At 54.6% G+C, this 17,219-nt stretch overlaps 1 protein-coding gene across 1 annotated transcript; it reads right to left on the bottom strand.

Moving 5' to 3' along the window:
- Window positions 1-14,276: 14,276 nt before the first annotated feature.
- LOC136508795 (9-cis-epoxycarotenoid dioxygenase NCED5, chloroplastic-like) lies at window positions 14,277-16,750 on the bottom strand. Its single transcript, XM_066503568.1, has one exon. It carries the CDS (start codon window positions 16,654-16,656, stop codon window positions 14,854-14,856), a length of 1,803 nt encoding a protein of 600 aa, XP_066359665.1. The 5' UTR covers window positions 16,657-16,750; the 3' UTR covers window positions 14,277-14,853.
- Window positions 16,751-17,219: the final 469 nt, after the last annotated feature.

Here is a 17,219-nt window from a genome sequence, read left to right as displayed (position 1 = left end):
AAGTCATTATAGCGGGCTACCTAGTTGTTGAACATGGAGTGTTTGTGTATCTGTGTGTGTTTGTAAGACTTCATTTATACATGCGTGTGAGACTATATATTTATGTATGTGTGTGAGACTATATATTTATGTATGTATGTGAGACTATATTTATGCATGTGTGTGAGGCTACCCTTTGCAACATCTAGATGAATCTATTTCAACATTCACTCTATTACTATTAAAACTTTATGAAATCACTTAACACTTTATGAAATGAAGAAATGACCAAAATAAAAGTTGGAGATCTTGACGAGTTATACAACTTTTATATTCATCACCTTTACAGCTGAAATCATTTAGTGGTTCAAAAAATAAGGTTTGAAGTTGTCATTTTTTGAAATTCAAAATTTAAATTATCCAAAATTATTGACAAAGATAGATGACCAGACTAAAATGATAGAGCATGATTTTAGAAAATTTTAGGAACATTATATTGACTGCTTTTTCGCCGCCTCCCCCTCTCTCAAATTTGGAGCGAGTTGTTGAGGATGGGGAGATATTTTCACCGTCTCATGATCACCACATTTCTAAGATGCCACATTCTTCCCCGCCTCCTAGCGAGCTTGTGCCAACCTTCTCTGGCTCGTACCAAGCAAGTGCATGATGAAATGCCACAGTCTTCTCAACAAGTGTAGCCGATACATGAATAACGAGTGCCTCCTAAAGAAGGTGATGCACAAGAAGATGAGGACGTGCATGAATGGGAACTTCAAAAGAAACATCCAATCACCATAAGGCCAATTTATGTTTTGATGAAAGATATCTCATTGGTGCACAAGTGGTATGCCCATGACTAGTTCAAGCCTGAGAACCAAGTTAAAAAAGTCTCATCACGGGCTTCTGAGGAGGCCGTCACTAGCAAACTCCACCAAACAGCAAAGTAGTATCCAAATGTTGATGTCATCAAATGGTCGAAGGATTGCCCGAAAACATATGAAAGTGGCAAGCCCCCTTCCTATCAAACCGGGACATCCAGCGCCTACCACTTGGAATGAGAAGGTTCCATGATTAGTACTTGTGTGTTCTCCTAACGAGCATAGACCTCATACAAGCATGCTTCCCCACTGGTATATTTGAAAGCCCAGCCGGGAAAATTATCTTTGACTTCAATGACATACAGACATGCTTTCACCTCGGAGCAATGGAAATGAATCTAATTCGCACGTGGTGCCTGTAAGTCCTTGTCCTCCCGATATGATATGAATGTAATCTTTGAATTTTGTTGTAACTAACCTACGCTGTGATTTCTAGAATGCAAGTGCACATTGTAAAACAAATGCCAAGTGTGAAAGATGGGTATATAGACCCTCAAGCTATAGCACAAACAATTTTTAATTACCCTAGACAGTGGAAACTAGATGCAAAGAGCTAGCTGCTGGAAAGACCTTTCGGGAGAAAGAGGACATCCGTACGTAGAAACTAAGGTAAGAGTACCTTAAGGTTTCGGCATACATTGCCCTAGCTTTTAAAAATCTCTAACAACACTCTACTATATGGCTACCATACAACTTCGAGTAAGTTCAACTCTATACTTAAAGCTTTGTTTGATATATTTTATTCGATACAAAAGAGCATATCTAGTTCTATGATTAAATCCATGCAACAATTACTGGATTTGTATAGACGTCGATATCGGGAGGAGCTTGGCATGGGTCTTTGATTCAATAAATAGGGACCCGGTGACATACAAAGAGTTCATATCGATTCGCAAGACGTATACATATTGACAATCCTCATTAGCTTATATGTTTGTGTCGGTGTTTTGGTCCAGTGGGTCCTCAACCGACTAGTGAAAGTGTACTGCGTGCCCCTAATCCCGGATGGTGATGCAAAGAGACACAAGGTTTATACTAGTTCGGGCAATATGTGCCCTACATCCAGTCTGAGAAAGCGATCTTGTATTCCTTGCACCGAGGTGCTTATAGTAGGGGCTTACAAGCTGAGCGAGAGAGGGAGCTAGTCCTAGGTCTCTACGTAGAGTGGCGTAGGTGGCTTGAGATGTTGATCTCTTGCAGTGAGGGAGCGTGTGTATTATAGAGCGTTGTGCGTTGCTTGCATGTGTGTGTCTCCTCCCCCCTAGAAGCGGCCCTGGTCACTCCCTTTTATAGTCGAAGGGAGGCACAGGGGCGGTACATGTATTTGCTACGTGGCGTTTTGTGAGCAGAGGTGGTATGTCTGAGCCCTGTAGCTTGTCACTGCGGCGGCATGGTCGGTGGAGCAGTCTTGTCCTCGGTGCACTGGAGCGACGCGCCGGTCACGCCTGATCCTGTGCGACGTGGGAGCTCTAGTGGTGGCATGCGCGCCTTCTTCTATTGGAGGCATGTTGGTCACTATATGTTTGATCGGCGCGGAGAGCCGAGGCTAGGTAGATGCGACGGTGTGGGTGCGCTGATTCCAAGGCTACAGGAGCTTGGCCTTGTGCACGACGTGGGAGCTCCTGCAGCTTAACGCAGGGCATGGCGCGTATTGCAGACGACGTGCTGTTCCTAGAGTGCCGACAACATAGAGAGCCGAGGCCCAATTGGTGCAAAGGCTAAACCATTGTGGAGGGCTCAGTGGGTGCGAGTCCCGAGGCTACAGGAGCCTAGAATCGGATAGCCGAGGCTCGGAGGGAGCAGTTGGTCTTGTACGTCATTTCTGAGGCTACAGGGACCCAGACTTGACTTTCCATGCCATGCTGTCCTTGGAGCAGGGGTTAGGCAGCACAGTGTAGTACGGGTGTCAGCCGTGGGCACAGTGCCGAGCATAGCAGCCGGTAACCCTTGCCCCGTCCTGTCCCAGACGGCATGGCGTCGATGTGACTCTCGTCTCGTCGGCCACTCCGCTGTATCGTGCCATCATTCGGCTGATGTCGCAGGAGTGGTTGGACACATTAGTTGGATGTGACGTCCCATCAAAGAAGTCGATCAAGGCAGTGGTGACGGGGTTGATGCTGAGCCGGCCTTGAGCGAGTCGGTAACTGGGTGCTCGTCCAAGGCCTCATGGCGCGGGGCCTCGGGCGAGTTGGAGAATCGGTACCTCGTCTGAGGCCTTGTGGTGTGGGGCCTTGGGCGAGTCAGAGAACCAGTACCTCGTCCGAGGCCTTGCGGCGTGGGGCCTCGGACGAGTTGGAAAACCGGTACCTCATCCGAGGCCTCGTGGTTTCGTTCTGGGCCGAGCCCGCTTCGGGTGAGCGCGAATATTGTTCAAGGTGGGCCAGGCGATCTAGCCGGGCCTCGGATAAGGTAGGGGTTTGCCGGTGGTTGTCTCTTGGCTTCGATATTTACAAGGTCTAAGCGATTTTTTCGGTTCTTGCCTAGGGGACCCCTTTTTATGGTACCCGATAGTAGCCCTCGAGCCTTGGGGAGAGTACGAGCGCTCTTCTCAAGGTTTTGATGAGACTTGGCTCGCAGCAGCTCCTGGCAGAATGGTGTTTTGTACTCGAGGCTTCTGTGGGTGCGCACGAGCACACCCACCGGGTGTAGCCCCTGAGGCCCTAGAGGAGTGGATTTATTCCTCTAGGGGCTTTTTTTCATGTTGAGTGAGGGGTTTTATCGCGTTTGCCGAGCCCTCGAGTGCGAGTTCAGGTCGCTGGGCCTCGGCTTGGTTACAGGAAGAGCCCCCGAGTGCGAGTTTGGGTCATGGCAGCCTTCCACCGCTGGAGGGTGCTGCCGTTGATGGCTCGGCGGCAATGCCTGTTCGAGATGACACCGGGTGAGCCGATCGACGGCATCCGGTTGTCCGCCGTCGCCCTTTACAATGAGGAGATTCTACATCGGGTGAGAGAGATGGTGGAGGGGCGGCAGAGGAGCAATGATCTGACCCCATTCCCGATGCGCCCATCATGGGGGTACATCTCTCTAGTGAGTCATGCATCGCTGCGGCCCCTGAGGCCTCCTTGCTCCTTACGTTTTCAATCTGTTCCCTTATTTGCGTTTGCCATTCCTATAGGGGATGAGGGATGTGTGAGCCTCCCCACCACCCATTCCCGAGGACGTAGAGCGATGAGCGGAGAACAGGGCACATGCCGAGGTGTATAAGGAGCGGAAGGACGCCGAGGAGGCAAGGCACAAGAGGAAGAGCCTCGAGCGCGACGAGCTAGAGAAACGTCGCCAGCAATAGAGGCGCGGTCTCCCAGAGGAGCCGTCTCCGTGATCGTCGTCGATGGATTTTTTGAGCGATGATGACGAGAGCGAGGCGGGGCAGGGTCCCCTAGACCACCTCCCTAATGTCAGGGAGATGACGCTCGAGGTGTCAATGAGCGGCCTAGCGTCTCTAAGAGGAGGAGGAGAGGGCGCCTTAGGGCTAGCGATCGCCTACCCCGGGGCTGAGGCCGACATGCCTAAGACACGAGCGTCGGGGAAGCGCGCCATCAGCCCGATGGGCTCGACGACGGAGGTGGAGCAGGCGACGGTGAGGGCGACTCAACCGCCTCCACAGAGGACCGAGGGGCATTCGAGTCCGGTGAGGGCCGGCTAGTACCGGTGGACACGGGGGCCGTGCCACTACCGCCGCCATCGCCAAGGCTGAGGACGAGGGACATGGTGCGGAAGCTATTGCTTCCCCGTTCAAGGTAAGTGTTTTGTCAGTGGAGTTTGCAGCATCTCCCATTCATTCTTTGGTCGTATGCTGACCTTGTGAGTGTTTTGTCTTCAGCCAAAAGCGTCAGGCGGAAGCGCCCACCCTGGTGCCACTTAAGGCGCTCAAGGTGAGCACCAGCTCCACCGCTCAATGGGTGGTGGACGCGCATGCCACCATGTGGCGTGGCGTGGCGTCGGCCAGGGCCAACTCGAAGGAGCCGGTCGTCCAAGGAGAGGCTACTGAGGCGGCCACGAAGTAGGCGGGGGAGGAGGCGCCTATGCCCCACGAGGCTAGGGCCCTCGAGTCAGGTGAAGCCGAGGCGTCTTCGATCACTGAGGCCACCGAGGGCGAGGCTGAGGTGGTGGAGGCTGGGGCTTCCAGGGCTTCCAAAGCCGAGGTGGCGGACGCTAGGGCTCCCAGGACCACCGAGGCCGAGGTGGCAGAGGTTGGAGCTCCTAGGACCATCGAGGCTGAGGTGGCTGAGGCTCGCTTAGGCACGATGGAGCCGGCGGCCTAGGATGCGGAGACAGAGGCAGGGCAAGCTTCGGTACCGCCCCTGGTCCAAGACCCGCCGTCGTCGTAGGAGAGCGCCCGGGAGGTGGAGGTTCATTCAATCTCCTCAGATGATACTTTTTGGGGGATGGAGGTGGCGGACGCCGAGGCGGCCAGCACCACAGAGCAGCCAGCTCTGACTTCTAGCGAGGGGAGCTCGGCCCTCGCCCGGGTATGACCCGAGCCCCATGGGTGGGATAGACCGCGTGTCTTGTGGCGGAGCCAGGACGACCCTAAGGGGGAGCCTCTGTTCGCCCTCAAGGACATGGATGAGGGGTGGGGCACTGGGGCTCCCTCGAGCAATTCCACCAGCTAGCGGAGCAGTCGCTGTGGACAGCGCTGTCCGTCGTGGCTAACAACCTGCCCGGCGTTGCCTAGGTACGCGCTTTCTTTTCTTGTGTTGTGTCATCTTTTTCCTAAGTTTTCTCACAGTGCTTGACGTTTGTTCTGCCTATCCAGGAGCTCAAGGCCCGGTCCCTCGAGAAGTCGATGTTCCTCCGGTAGGAGAGGGACGTCTGGGACTAGCTTTGGCAGCAGAAGGACCTACTCGCCAATGCTAATGAGCTTCTATCGGCGTGGAGCGTGAAGGTGGAGGACCTCCGCCTTCGCTGTGCTGACATGAAAGTCGAGGCGGCCATGGCTCGGGAGCAGGCCACCCCTTTGGTGGCGCAGATCCAGGAGCTGGAGGAGGAGCTGACTCGGGTGGCCGGTGAGCAGGACACCTTCAGGTCCCGGCCGAACAAGAGGCAGCCTCTACCAAGGCTGTCGTTGAGCAGCTAGAGGCGGAGCAGGGCGCGCACCTGCTGACAAAAGGTGCCCTGGCGGAGGCTGTCAAGGTGGCCGAGGCCTCCTGGGTCAAGGCCTTAGCTTAGAAGGAAAAGGCCGATGGTGAGTCCTGTTGAGCTGCGCCCCTTGTTTTATTTGTTTTTTCTTGCGTTCGACCCCTAACTCCCCGACGTGACGCAGAGCTGGAGAGGGAGGCTTCTAGGGTGGCCGAGGCCTCTCGGGTCGAGGTCCAAAACAGGAGGGAGAAAGCCGAGGGTGAGTCTCATAGGCTTGCGCCCATGTTTGGCTTGTTTTCTTTCATGCTTAACCCCATCCCGCTTGTCTTGGCGCAGGGTTGAAGAAAGAGGCCTCCCGGGCAGCTGAGGCCTCTGTCGTAGTGCAGGCGGTGCTCAAGGCTGAGATCTAGGAGCACAACGCGCTACAGAGCGCCACCCGTACTACCTGCAAGGCCCTGGAGGTCGAGGGGGTTGAGTTAGGCAGCTCCCTCGGGAGCCGCTTGATTGTGTTGAGCGGCCGAGTCCATGAGCGGCTCCAGGGGGCGCTGCATACGGGCGTCAAGCGCGCCCTAGCCATCGTCTCCTCGCACTACACTGGTATCAACCTCAAGGCCGTCAGCGACGGTTATGTCATGGCTGAGGATGACGAGAAGGCCAAGGAGGAGGTCATGAAGCTGGTGGAGGCGGCTGAGGCCCCTAGCATGGCACTGGCCAGGTTGTTCGAAGAGGAGGTGGTTCCTCCTACGCCGACCGTCGACGCTGGCGACCCTGAGTTTTGACCTGGGCCAAAGGGGCCATGCAAATAGATGAGGACTTACATCATTGTACCATGACGCTTGTGGCCGTTGAGGCCTTTTAAAGTACTTGTGTGTATATGCTTTTTAATCGTTTTTATTGTATTTTTGAGCCTCTGCCCTCTGTCTCGTCTTTGAACATATCTCTTGCAAAAAACTTCCTCAAAGCCTAAGCTGCCCTTCAGGCAAAAGGTGGTGAGGGAGTTGCCGTAGCCTAGAGTCGTAGGCCATCTCACGGCTCGGCCGGCCTTTTGGCCCTAAGACAGACTTTCGGTCCTTAGGTTTTTTACAATCGAAATGTCAGAGTACGCGAGAGAGTTTGGCATAGAATTTTTTTCAAAAAATGACTAAAAACAGTGTCTAGGACTTAGGGGGGTCCCCCCTTCTAGCCCCTAAGGGAGGCTCAGTTCTGCAGAGGCAGAGCCGAGTCTTGTTCGAGCCCCGCGGTGGGCACCTCTATAGAGGTAGAGCCGAGTCTCCCTTATAGCGTTATCGTAACACCGATCCCCCACTGATGGGCTCAGGGGGTTTTTCGAAAAATTAGAACAACTAAAGAACGTTTCTTTATGTATTTCGAGAAACAATTTATATAATGCTTTGGGAATTTAAGGGTAGAAGTGGCGTAGCTGTTCTATGTTCCAAGCGTTGGTGAGGATTTCGCCCTTCTCATTGGCTAGCTTGTAGGTCCCGGGCTTTAGCACTTGGGCGATGATGTACAGCCCTTCCCATGGCGGGGTCAGCTTGTGGTGGCCCTTATTGCTCTGCCTTAGTCTCAGCACCAGGTCGCCCACTTTCAGGTCTCGGCTTTGAATGCGCCGGGCTTGATAGCATCATAGGGCTTGCTGGTACTTGGCCAAGTGTAGCAATGCAATGTCTCAGGCTTCCTCCAATTGGTCGAGGGCATCCTCGTGGGTAGTGCGGTTGCTTTGCTCGTTGTAGGCCTGTAGCCTCGGGGAACCATACTCCAAGTCAATGGGGAGGATGGCCTCGGCTCCATAGACTAGGAAGAACGGTGTGAACACCGAGGGGGCCTTGTTGGCTTTTGATGCCCGAGCAGGCTCGGGATGAATCGAGGTCTCTCTATCCTACCGAGGCGGTGCCATGGGTAGTTCCGAGGTGCCCCTGCGCCATCGAGAGGCGGAACTTTCGGCCTACTGTACCGCGGCGGTCTTGAGGAGGTCTCGAAGCTCACTGTAGACCCGTCGCCCCTCCGAGGTAGAGGGCTCGGGCATTGTCTGGAGTAGCATCGCTGCTGCCGTGATGTTCTGGCTAGCATGATTGAAAATAGGGGGTTGCTCACCCCCTTTGTTGTTGTTGATGCGGTGGTTGACGTCGCGAGCCCTCCGCCAGGCTGCTCCGCCATCACCGTGACCCTACTGCTCTTGCTCGAGAGTGTCTCGGAGCTACTGCAGAAGGAGTCGATCTTGTTCGACCTTGGCCTAAAGCTCACGGAGTTGCTCCAGGTCTAGGCGTTGAAGTTCCTCGGGGGCAAGGTTCATGTTCCGCGCTGCCAGGGGCTCAACGTGTGGAGGTGTGGCGTCGCCTACCCCCTCATGGGGCGGGGAGCAATTGCCTACCCCTTCATCCCCATCGCTCACGCTCGGCATCCCGAGCTCGACATTGAAGCACTCATGAGTGGGATCGTAAGTGCCTTCATCATTGGAGTCGGAGTAGCCGAAGCAGTAGCCGCTCGTGGCCATGAAGCGGCGCATGGCTTTAGGGTCGTGAAGCCTGGAGAAGTCTGCTCTGGCCCATGCCTTGTCCTCCTTCGAGGAGTCAGCATGTGTGTGGGTCGGGGTTGTGGCGATGAGGTCGAGGGCAAAACATTGGTGGCGTCCTAGGGGCTCTCTATGAGCGGAAGCGTAGGCGGCGGCATTGTCCAACCCGAAGGGGTACGGAGATGGTGTCGTCACCGGGCTTCGCTCCGCCGGAGTCGACTCCTTAGGAGGTGGTGGGGCAGAGCTTGATGATGGGGCGTTGCTGCACGCCACCGGTGTCTTTCCCTTGCCCGAGCTTAAGCTATACAAGTCCCCTACCAGGGACTCTATACCAACAGTCGGGTATGGGATACTGGCGGAGCACAGTGCGTCGCCCTGAGCTCGCGCGGTGCCGGGATGGTCCCGCCCGCGTCATGCCTGACGAGTGCGACAAGAGCGGTGGCCCGAGTGCCACCTATGCCTAGGCTGCTGGTGTGTGATGTCATCGTCGGTCGATGGGGCTCTGGGTGGGAGGAGTACCATATCGTACTCATATCCTAGAGACTGAACTCTAGGCTCTCGAACCAGATCACCATGCCGAGATGTAGTGGTCGCACGGGGTCTGCCATCCAGAATTTGTTGGGATGACTAAGCTGACACGCAGTATGGCCCCTACCTGGCGCGCCAACTATCGGTGTTTTGGTCCAGCGGGTCCTCAACCGACTAGTGAAAGTGTACTACGTGCCCTAATCCTGGATGGTGATGCAAAGAGACACAAGGTTTATTCTGGTTCGAGCAATAGGTGCCCTACGTCCAGTCTGAGAGAGCGATCTTGTATTCCTTGCACTGAGGTGCTTATAGTAGGGGCTTACAAGCTGAGCGAGAGAGGGAGCTAGTCCCAGGTCTCTATGTAGAGTGGCATGGGTGGCTTAAGATGTTGATCTCTTGCAGTGAGAGAGCGTTGTGCGTTGCTTGCACGTGTGTGTCTCCTCCCCCCTAGAAGCGGCCCTGGTCACTCCCTTTTATAGTCGAAGGGAGGCACAGGGGCGGTACATGTATTTGCTACGTGGCGTTTTGTGAGCAGAGGCGGTATGTCCAAGCCCTATAGCTCATCATTGTGGCGGCATGGTCGGTGGAGCAGTCTTGTCCCCGGTGCACTGGAGCGACGCGCCGGTCACGCCTGATCCTGTGCGACGTGGGAGCTCCTATGGTGGCATGCGCGCCTTCTTCTGTTGGAGGCGTGTTGGTCACTGTATGTTTGACCGACGCGGAGAGCCAAGGCTAGGTAGGTGTGACGGCGCGGGTGTGCTGATTCTGAGGCTACAGGAGCTTGGCCTTGTGCACGACGTGGGAGCTCCTATAGCTTGACGCAGGGCATGGCGCGTACTGCGGACGATGTGCTGGTCCCAGAGTGCCAACAACGTAGAGAGCCGAGGCCCAACCGGTGCAGAGGCTGAACCATTGTTGGGGGCTCGGTGGGCGCGAGTCCCGAGGCTACAGGAGCCCGGAAGCGGATAGCCGAGGCTCGGAGGGAGCAGTTGGTCTTGTACATCGATTCCGAGGCTACAGGGACCCGGACTTAACTTTCCACGCCGCGCTGTCCTTGGAGCAGAGGTTAGGCAGCATAGTGCAGCACGGGTGTCAGCCGTGGGCACAGTGCCGAGCACAGCGGCCGGTAACCCCTGCCCCGTCCTGTCCCGGATGGCATGGCGTCGATGTGACTCCCGTCTCGTCGGCCACTCCGCTGTATCGTGCCATCGTTCAGCTGACGTCGCGGGAGTGGTCGGGCGCGTTAGTTGGATGTGACGTCCCGTTAGAGAAGTCGGTCAAGGCGGCGGTAATGGGGTTGATGCCGAGCCGGCCTCGAGCAAGTTGGTAACTGGGTGCTCGTCCGAGGCCTCGTGGCGCGGGGCCTCGGGCGAGTCGGAGAATCGGTACCTCGTCCGAGGCCTTGTGGCACGAGGCCTCGGGCGAGTCGGAGAACCGTTACCTCGTCCGAGGCCTTGCGGCGCGGGGCCTCGGGCGAGTCGGAAAACTGGTACCTCGTCCGAGGCCTTGTGGTTTTGTTCTGGGCCGAGCCCGCTTTGGTTGAGCCCGGATATTGTTCAAGGTGGGCCGGGCGGTCCAGCCAGGCCTCGGATAAGGTGGGGGTTTGCTGGTGGTTGTCTCTTGGCTTCGATATTTACAAAGTCTAAGCGATTTTTCGGTTCTTGCCTAGAGGACCCCTTTTTATGGTACCTGACAGTTTGTATACATACTTGTAACGTTCACTTTTGGATACTAACAAGTTGTATTTGCTAAAATAATTTGAACAGTGCATTTAGGTTCTATGTCAATAAACATCATGGAAGGCATGATCCAGTAAGAAAGGAAAGGCTGACTATAAAAACACTATGTGCGGTAAGTGTAACTTACTTCAATACTCCATTACATGGCTATCAAAAGCATTACTTAACATTTTCATATGCAAAACACACAGTGCCCCAAGCAGAAGCTTGTGAGTGTATATTGTGGATACTATGTATGTTCTATAATGAGTAACACCAGTGTCTACAGGAGACACCCCTTAAGGGTAAGTTTGAACCTCTTCACCCATAGTATAAAAACTTCGCACATGGTATTAAATACTAAACCGAAACTTGTTCTCTTGTAGTGGAAAGAAGAGAAAGAAATAAAAAGAGACCCATACAAGGATGACCAACTCTTAGAGCTCGTCGACTACCTTTGTAACTTCATATTGAACCAAATTGTACACGTCAAAGACACCTACCATGACCCAGATTCTGACATAGGTAGAAATCCTCTTTACCAATACCTTCGTGAGACTGAAAGGCTAGCTCTAGGCCGTTGATAACAATGTATATGAAATTTGACATTGATCTTACCTTGTGGGACGGTTTGGACTTGTGAAATGAATTAAACTTGTGAATTATGTCTATTTAACGATGAATTGTATATATTCTTGTGAATTGGACTTGTAATTGTAGTTTATATAATATAATACTCTTGTGCTTGTGGTTAGATTTGAATTATATATGCATATATATATGTGTGTGTGTTTTGGTCGAATTTGAATTGTAAATTTGATTTTTTTTAGCGAAAAATATACTGTAGGGATGGTTCTAGACTGAAACGTCCCTACAAACAGATATTATAGGGGTGGCTGGTACTACAACCGTCCCTACAAATCGATTATTTATAGGCGGCTGGTGTTCTCAGCCGCCCCTACAAATCGATTTGGTAGAGGCGGCTGATGTTCTCAGCCGCTCCTACAAATCGATTTGTAGGGACGACTGATAACACCAGCCTTGTAAGGGTGGTCTGGGAACCGCCTCTACAAATGCATGATTTATAGCCATATTTTGATAGGAGCGGCTAACAAACAGTCCTGTAAATCATCTTTAGCCCCGCCCCTACAAAAGTTCATGTAGTAGTGTAGCAGCATGCGGAAGATATTTTTGCTAAGGCCACCTTCTACATCCATTTTCGACAAGGAGAAACAAAAACCGACAGGCCACACTCGCAGATACGCTAGATTTCATCATTTTTTTTTTGTGGCTGCCTGGATTTATCCATGTGACTCACGACAAAAGGTCAGCGGCAGGGTCAAGCAAAGTTGTCACCAGGGTATTTATCTAGTTTTTTTTTTCAGATCTCTGCCGGCTTAGTTTTTCGGACGTGATCATAACGATAGATTTTGCAAACGTGCGTTGCCTATAATCCAAAGGGGCCTGTATAGCTCCCGATTCGCTGAGGCGACCCGAGAAGATTCAGGAAAGACACGGGAGAAAAGGTGCGTCCTAGCTCTCTACCCGGCCATGTCACCCTCCCTCCCGGCTGCAAGTGTGCGGCGTTTTTGTCGTCCTTCTCCAGGCCTTGGCGGCTTGCCGGCGTTCAGCACCTGCCCTCCACACGTTCTTCCATTCCCCACGGCGGCCGCATTGTCAACTTCGCCCTGGCCTCCTGTGCTCTGCGTCTGGTCAGCACCATTTGTTTTAGGTAGTGTTTAGTTGGCGAATTTTTTGGCGAAATGGTACTGTAGCATTTTCGTTGTTATTTGTCAATTAGTGTTAAATTATAGTCTAATTAGGCTTAAAAGATTCATCTCGTGAATTTCGTCTAAACTATGTAATTAGTTTTATTTTTTATTTATATTTAATGCTTCATGCATGCGTCCAAAGATTCGATGTGACAAGAAATCTTGAAAAATTTTGTAAAATAAAGTGCGGCCTTAATTTCCTCCCTCTTTCTGTTCCTGTTCCTGGTTGCTCTTGTCACAGTCTTGTCACAGGGGACAAATGGGATGACATTCGACAGCTGACAAGTTGGATTGGAGCCATCTAGCATTCTAATCGGCTCCGGCTTCCTGATACGGAGCCGAAGCCGATGAAACGAAAACAGTGGCTATATCGGTTCCTAGTTCACTTTCAGAAAAGAGAGAAAATCAGAGACAACTGCCCGGAACTCTACCAAACCAGGTCTAAGCATACTTGCACAACACAGGAGGAGCAACTCAAGTTGCCATCCTGTTGCTCTTGCATGCTTGGGCACCAATGAAGCAGAGGAACTGACCAATGCAGGCTGCTTTCTCCATCTGCTCACCAGCCAGCCAGTCACGCCATGCTGGGCTGCTGGCTAGCTGCAGCTTCTTCCCAGATGTTTCCAGTTCAGTTTCCGCGAGGGTACGCCGATCGAGTAACTTGGAAACAAATATGCAGGCTGGCTGTACTGCTAATGAAAAGGCGATGGACGCGAACGAACGCGAGTTGGATTGGGATTCGTGGAGGCAGCGAGCCAGGGACGATGGCCGGTGACGGCGGCGGCGGGCGGCGGCCAAGATTTGCTTCTACAATTATACTATGGTCGCTTTAGGCATCCAGAATCAGGCAGGGACGATAGAAAACGAACGAGGGCGACGAAGGACGGCTGCTGCTGATGCCAATGCAAATGCTCTGCCCACCATGCGAGTGGCAATGGGAATAGGAGGACCAACTGAGCAAGAAGGCCGGTGTCGGAGGCAGCAGGCACAGGCAGGCGTCCTTTGTTTTTTCTTCTGTTTGTTTATCTACGACAGACACCACACCACCAGTTCGTTCGTGGTAGCGCAAGCTGATTCGTGAATTTGGTTCCTCTTTTCTTTGCTTTGCTTTTTTTTACTGGAGGTCATCAGACATTTTTTGCAGGAAGGAAGGAAACACTTTTCACTCACTCCATTGAGTTCAGGACTTTAGATCAGTCATTCCCGGCTGATCTTTACTTTTCGACTGAAAATTCACCCCCAAAGAATCTACTGTACTACTGAGCTGCAGTCACCTGAAAATTCACTTAAAATTCAGAGCAGAAAGCAGCCAAAGGCATCTGAATTCATGCATGCTACCAGAGGGAGCCTGAATTCGAGAGGGGAACAACGGCAATCAATCAGACTGCGGAAAGCCGGCGCCTTTTTTAAATTAATGGTTATAATCCGTCTTTTTCGGCTAGTTTTTTTTTTGTCGGAACAGTATTTTTCTCTCACAGCGAATTAGTCAGAACATTGTTTCGGCTTGTGTTTTCAGCGAAGCCAAACGAGCCGATGATGCGTGGCGCCGGCACCTGCTGCGCAATCAGAATAATGCAGAAGGAGCAGGAACAGGAACAGTAGTCCAACAGAAATCCCACAAGCGGACAGGCCACTCACACTCGGATTCGGTGAGCAGCATGTGCGAACAAAAAGAACTCAGGGAGCTTCATCATTGTTGCCACTGTAGTAGCAGTAGTATCTGTATATGTATATATGAGGATCAGAACCAGATGATGGAGGAGAAATAGTATGTATGTATGTATGTATGTATGTATGTATGTATGTATTTGTATATTCTACACAATGAGAGATGGAGATGGTACATGACATGGGTGAACAACAAAATATCACCTCAGTTGCAGCAAGCTAGGCTACTACTGCTACTACTACTACCAACTCCAAACACACTCACAGTGTGGAGGTGGAAACAGAGACCAGCTGAGCTGAGTGAGCTGAGCTCTTGGCAACCATGCCTGCACAAGCACATGCGTGCACACAAGCTGCTGCAGCCCCTTCTTTCTAGTGTACTGACTGACCCTACAACTCACTGACTAGCCATAATCCATGTTTAAAACATGGTAAAAAAAAGGCAACTGAAAGAAAGAAACAACCGAGTACGAGTAGTGGTGACTGTGCAGTGCAATCTGGTACGGGGAATAAGGCTCCGGGGACCTCCTATGTACGGGCTCAGGCTCCCTCTGGTAACAGCCTTCTCCCTCCATCCCCTGCTTCTTCACCCCTCCCCTGTTTCCAGCTGCTCCAGGAACCGAAAACAGAGGAGCAGCGCGGCGGCGGGGGATGGGTCGATCGATCATCAGTCGTCGTCATCAGTGTCAAGAAAGAACCAAGGAATCAAGAAATCATCATCAGGCCTGGGCCTCCAGCTCCCGATCGCCGATGAAGGTGCCATGGAAGCCGTAGGGGACACGGGACGGGAGCTGCACCGTGGCCTCCAGCCGCATGTCGGCGGCGTTCACCACCAGGAGCTCCGACGTCCCCGCGCGCTCGTCGCGGACCAGGGACAGGATGTACCCGTCGTCCTCGCCGCGCGCGGGGGCGCCCTCGGTCGGCACGAAGTAGGGCTCCCCGCCGAACCGCCCCTCGCCGTAGTCGAACCGGACGAGGTCGCCCGTCGCCAGGTCCACCTTGGCGAACCCGGACACCTTGGGCCACGGCTCCGCCACGGCCAGGTACGCGTACCGCGTCCTCCGCCCCAGCATGCCGCGGTTCACCATCCCGACCTCCAGGTTCACCTGCGCCGACGCCGGCAGCACGGCGCGCCGCGTGGACGCGCCCGTCCGCGTGTCCAGCCTGATCTCGGTCAGCACGCTCTGGAGTCGCCGGTCGTCGTCGTCGTCGGAATCGTCGTTGAAGATGGAGTCGGCGGGGGTCATGCAGGACCCGACCACCACCACCTCCCCCGTCGCCTCGTCCTCCCACGCGTTCCACAGGTGGAAGCAGAAGCAGTCCGGCACGTCCACCCACACCATCTCCGACGCGTCGCGCGCGTACTTGGGCAGCACGCCGAAGCGGGAGGTCTTGCCCTCGTCCAGCACCACGGGGGAACCCCCGCGGAACATCTCGCCCAGCTTGAACACCACCTGGTGGTCAGGCACCACCACGAACCGCTCCGTGATGGCGAAGTCGTGGATCATCGTCGGCTGCGCCAGCGGGATCTCCACGTCGTCCGACTTGGTGCCATCGGGCCGGAAGTAGAAGTACCTCAGGTAGGGCCGCTTGATGACGTCGTAGCTGAGCGCGAACAGCTCGCCGGACGCCGGGTCTAGCTTCGGGTGCGCGATCATGGACGCGCACCCGGCGAGCTGCCCGTCGAAGTCGTACCGCCCCACGGTGCGGAGGTCGCCGTCAGCGGTGACGCGCACCTGGTACGGGAGGTCGTCCTCGGACATGGCGAGGAGTCGGCCGTTGAAGTAGACGAGCCCCGCGTTGGCCACGCCCGTGCCACGGGACGGGTCGACGAGGCCGCAGAGTCCGCGCGCGTAGAAGAGCGCCAGGCGCGCGATGCCGGAGTGGCCGTGCAGCTCGCCGATGGCCTTGGGGAAGACGGCCCTTCCCAGGGCGCGCTCCTGCCGGAGCCGCGCCGTCTCGGTGAACCGGCAGGCGTAGGACTCCGCGGCGCCGTTCCGGATGCGGACCGCGTGCACCATGCCGTCGCCATCGAACAGGTGGTGCCCTGCCGCCGGCTCGAAGCAGGGATTGGCGCCGTTGCGGACGTACACGCCGGAGATGAAGGGCGGGATGCGGCCGGAGACGGGCAGCGACCGCACGGGCGGCTGCTCGCCGACGGGGGCGAAGTTGCCCGCGATCTGCACGGCCGGGTCCGCCGACCGGGGCAGCGCGCGCGGCCGCTCCAGGAGGTTCGCGATCACGCCGTACTCGAACGCGTCCAGCGCCGCCGCCGCCGCGCGCTGCAGGAAGCTCAGGCCTTTCTCGTCCTGGCCGGCCGCCGGCGTGGCAGCGGGCGCGGGAGAGGGAGCCGGCGCAATGGGAGGGTTCGCGATCACGCTGTAGACCGAGTTGGCCGCGGCCGCCGCGGGGCGGGGCGGTGCGAAGCGGACGGAGGTGCGCGTGCCGCGGCGGTGCCGGTGTGCGGTGGAGGAGGAAGGGCAAGATGAAGAAGCAGGGGAGCTCGCTGTGAGGGCCTGCATCGCTGCTGGTAGAGAGCAGAGTGTGAGGTGGAGCGACGACGCTGCTGCCGGTCCGAGGATTCCGACACTGTGGCCCGTGGAGTGTGGAGGAGCCGAGGAGGGGGGGAGGAGGGGGGTGGATGGATGGATGAGCAGGAGGAGGAGGGTATATATAGAGTTTGGGAGGGAGTGCGGGAGACAGGGGAGGAGGAGAGGGAAGACCACGTGGTGGATTCCGAGAGAAGCACACCTCACTCTTGGATTTGTTTTAGCTCTGCCTCTGCCTAGCTCCCTGCCTGTAACGAATCCATAGTTCACAGCTGCTCCTCATTGCTCGACCAGCTAGCTGAGCGGGCATTCAGATTTCAAACAGCAGGTCGCATCATCATCTCAATCCGCTAATTAGTTGATGGGTACACACGTACGGAATCGTCGTACGTTAAGCTGGACTCCACACACGAGACGACGGAATCGTCGTACGTTAAGCTGCATGCACCCCCAACAATGACAGTGCGTGAGAGCTAGCTAACCGGCCGTCGGCCTGGCGATCGTCGCCGTTGAGACGACGACGACCTTACGTGTCC

This window comes from Miscanthus floridulus, chromosome 15 (genome assembly GCF_019320115.1).
Source record: "Miscanthus floridulus cultivar M001 chromosome 15, ASM1932011v1, whole genome shotgun sequence".
Taxonomy (NCBI): Eukaryota; Viridiplantae; Streptophyta; class Magnoliopsida; order Poales; family Poaceae; genus Miscanthus; species Miscanthus floridulus.
Note: the sequence above shows the minus strand (reverse complement) of the source record. Positions and strands in the feature narration are given on the sequence as shown.